Raw genomic sequence first — 3,774 nt, forward strand, 5'->3', positions numbered from 1 at the left:
TATTTTTGATTGTTAACTTATTCAATTCCCGGTAGTCAATCCACATTCGTAAGGACCCATCTTTATTCTTAACAAACAGTACCGGAGCTCCCCAGGGTGACACACTAGGCCGAGAAAACCCTATGTCCAGCAACCCTTGGAGTTGAATTTTTAGTTCTTTAAGTTCTAGTGCAGCCATTCTATAAGGGGCCTTAGAAACCGGTTATGCTCCAGGTGCCAAGTCAATAACAAAGTCAATTTCTCGCTGAGGTGGTAAACCCGGAAGTTCATCAAGAAAAAAATTTAGAAATTCCTGAACCACCTTGATGTCTTCTGGTCGAATAGAGTCAGGCCGAGTGGTATCTAATACCACGACCAAAACCCCTAGACATCCCTCTCGTAACAATTCCCTGGCTGTTAGTACTGAAATTACCAGGATCCGAGATCGTTAAATCGTACCAACAAAAACAAACAGTTCTTCGCCTTCTCGTTGGAAGATTACCATCTTCCTCTTACAATCAATACTTGCTAAATACTTGGACAAGAAATCCATTCCCAGAATAATAACAGAATCCACTAAATTCATTTCTATTAAATCAACACTCAACTCTCTATTCTCTATTCTGATTGGCATAGACCTAATCCACCTTTTCAAGATGACTAATTCTCCGCCAGGAAATAGGGTTCCAAACCTTGTTTCATAGCTATCATGCGGTCTATCCAATTTACTAAAAATTCTGGTCGCCACATAGGAATGAGTGGCCCCAGAGTCAAACAACACAGAGAAATAAGAGTTGTTGACTGAGAGCTGAACTGTTACCATTGAAGGGCTGGCTTCTACATCAGCCTGAGTTATCACGAACACCCTTGCTGGAGTGGGTTTCGCTGCAGTCTTTGGTGCTTCAGTTCTAAGTTGGGGACAATCCATTTTTGTAATGCCCTTACATACCACACTGAAAGAACCCCTGCCCTTTACACTCCCCTAGATGGTGGTTTTTACAACTGAGACACTCTGGGTGAGTGTATCGGGTTTCGGTGCCACTCTGGCGATTGCCTCGACCGTAGTTCCCCTAGAACCTCTTATTCTGACCTGAGCCACCGGTAGCAGTAGATGCCTTCCTTTTTCTTATCAGTGGCCAAGCCACTACCTCCCTTGTTAAAGCCTGATGCAGGATGTGTAGGAGCCCCACCAACAAACAGAGTCCCACGAGACTCTAATGTGCACTCCACTGCGCCCTCAGCCCGTAGTGCCTTATCCACCGTTTCAACATAGGTGGTACTGTCGTTAGTAGTGATCATTAGGTCATGTCTGATCTTCGCATTAAATCCATCTAGGTACTTCTCTTGCTTACTGAAATCGGTTGGCATAATTCTCGAGGCCAATCTCGTCAAACGATCAAATTGAGTTGTGTATTCAGTAACACTCATGTTCTCCTTCTGAGTCAGTTGGGTGAATTCTTTTCTTTTAGCATTTCTGACTGCTTCATTGTAATACTTAGCATTGAATAGTTTTTGGAACTTTTCCGAGGTCATAGTCCTTACATCATGAGTCATGGACACCATGTCCCACCAAACCAGTGCGTCTTCTTGAAATTGAAAAGTTGCACAGGCCACCCTATCATTATTGGTGACGCCCATAAAATTCAAGATTCTGGTAATCACTGTTAGCCATTGCTTGGCTTTCATAACATCGAGACCGCCCAGGAAAACTCGAGGTGCCTGCTTACGGAACCTTTCATATAGGGGTTCCATTCGGTTCACTGTAACCACAGGTTTGGCCTGCACAGTAGGGGCAGGGGCCACTGGTATTTCTGGAGTAGGCACAGCAGAAGCACCCTGCTGTCTCAACCGCTGAATCTCATCATCTTGTTCATTAATCTTGGCTTGCATCGCTACAAACCTATTTTCCCAATTTCGGGCATCTTGAGCAGCTTGGGCATCTTGAGCAGCCTGTGGCTGGTTAACATCACCCCGGCTACATGCCCTGCCTCTAGGACCTCTACCATGACCATGGATATTTACGGGAATCTGAGCTCCATGACCACCACTAGATCCAACCGAATTATCCTGGCTCCTGGTGTTTCGCCTAGTGTCGATACTAATTAGAACAACCTGCGTAACCAAGAGCTACTCCGGTCAGATCGTGATCAAATAAAATCTTACTAATGCCACTTATTTGGAAATTAAAAACATGTGCCTATTCTACTATCAGGCTACTAACATGCTTCCTAATAGGCTTTTCTTAAATCATACTATTAAAATAAACTACTAAAGCAATAAAAGCTTACTGAACCATGAAACGAGCTGACTGCTGATGATGATTGTACATGTCATGACGATCTTCAAAAGACAACCTAGCGGCTTTGGTACCAAATTATAACACCCTAACTAATTAGGCATGTTAACGTGATTTTAAGCGTACTGTGCAGCTCGTTGCTAATCAACGAGGTTATTGAAAATCGTGAATAATTAAAATTTCCTTATTTAATTAGAAACTAAAAGTAGTACATATATAAAATCTTGGGATCTTGTTACAAAATACATTTACAAAAGTTTGATAGTTTAACATAAAAGTTTTTTCACCTAAGGACTGTCAGCAAAAGCCTTGATGTCCCCTAAGATCATACACTCCAAGCCTAACCGCCCACACATGTACAATCTTCACCAGCTCGCTCTCACGGCTCCTCAGCTTTAGCCTTGCCAGTATCTACAAATGGAAATAGCACTCTGAGTTGATAGACTCATTAAGAAAAGCATAACATATAACATACTAATATCCCGAGTTACAACCTGGCGCCCATACACCCGATCATAACCCTAATCCCTGTGTCCCACATGGTACTGAGTCTAGAACGTTCATAGGACAATACTATCGACAATAATGTCAGCCTATACTCAATATGCTAGTCATAATCTAGCCATATTGATGTGACAACATCGATCAGTATTTTAGCCAACATACATTTATCAATAATCAGTACAGCTCTATGCATACTATTACTGCTATCAATGTAATCCAACAGGCATAACAACATGTACACTAAACACGTAATAACATATGCATGACATTATACTAATCTTACCTCAATTCCTAATTTAGGTGTGCTGGTCAACCTGAGTGGAACAACTGCTCGACGAATTATAGGCTCCTAAATCACATCGATAACTACACAAATAAGTGACTCGCTTAACCACAACGGGACTTAGCTTTTAAACCAAAACACTATCGACAGCAACTTAATATGGAAATACCCTAAACTAGCAGCGAATTAACCAACCAGAAACGTGAAACTAACATGAATTGACGAGCTGAATTTTTGGGATACCCTGCTGCGAAATCCAAGTAACGGGTTTTACCCAGAAATCCCAAAACAATCCAAACCCTAACCAAATCGATTCCAAACATAACCAAACTCTCTAGACCTGCATAATATATCCCAATAAACATTTTCCAAGTGATAGAACAACTACCCCTGCTTAGAATTGAAAAACACCATTAAAGAGCCAAGCTTGAGTTCTAAAACTCAAAGCTTGCTCAATCAACAAACTACATACGAAAACATCCTCAAATCAACCTATATAAACATTATTTAACTACAGAGAACATAAGTAAACACCAACAATAAGAACAACAACCAAATTCTCAAAAACATGCATAATCCATTTTCTTTAAAATCAAGAAACTAAAGAGGGAGTTGCTTAAAACTTTACCTTGGCTTAGATCCTCTTAAATCAGCTAGAAATCATAGAAAAATGCAGCTCAAAAGTCAGAACCCTAGCTGGTTCTATAGGGTT

At 41.0% G+C, this 3,774-nt stretch overlaps 1 protein-coding gene across 1 annotated transcript; it reads right to left on the reverse strand.

Annotated features, from left to right (window-relative positions):
* Positions 1–427: 427 nt before the first annotated feature.
* LOC133030397 (uncharacterized) lies at positions 428–907 on the reverse strand. Its single transcript, XM_061103134.1, has one exon. It carries the CDS (start codon positions 905–907, stop codon positions 428–430), a length of 480 nt encoding a protein of 159 aa, XP_060959117.1.
* Between the last annotated feature and the right edge of the window lie 2,867 nt (positions 908–3,774).

The sequence above is a fragment of the Cannabis sativa genome, chromosome 8 (genome assembly GCF_029168945.1).
Source record: "Cannabis sativa cultivar Pink pepper isolate KNU-18-1 chromosome 8, ASM2916894v1, whole genome shotgun sequence".
Taxonomy (NCBI): domain Eukaryota; kingdom Viridiplantae; phylum Streptophyta; class Magnoliopsida; order Rosales; family Cannabaceae; genus Cannabis; species Cannabis sativa.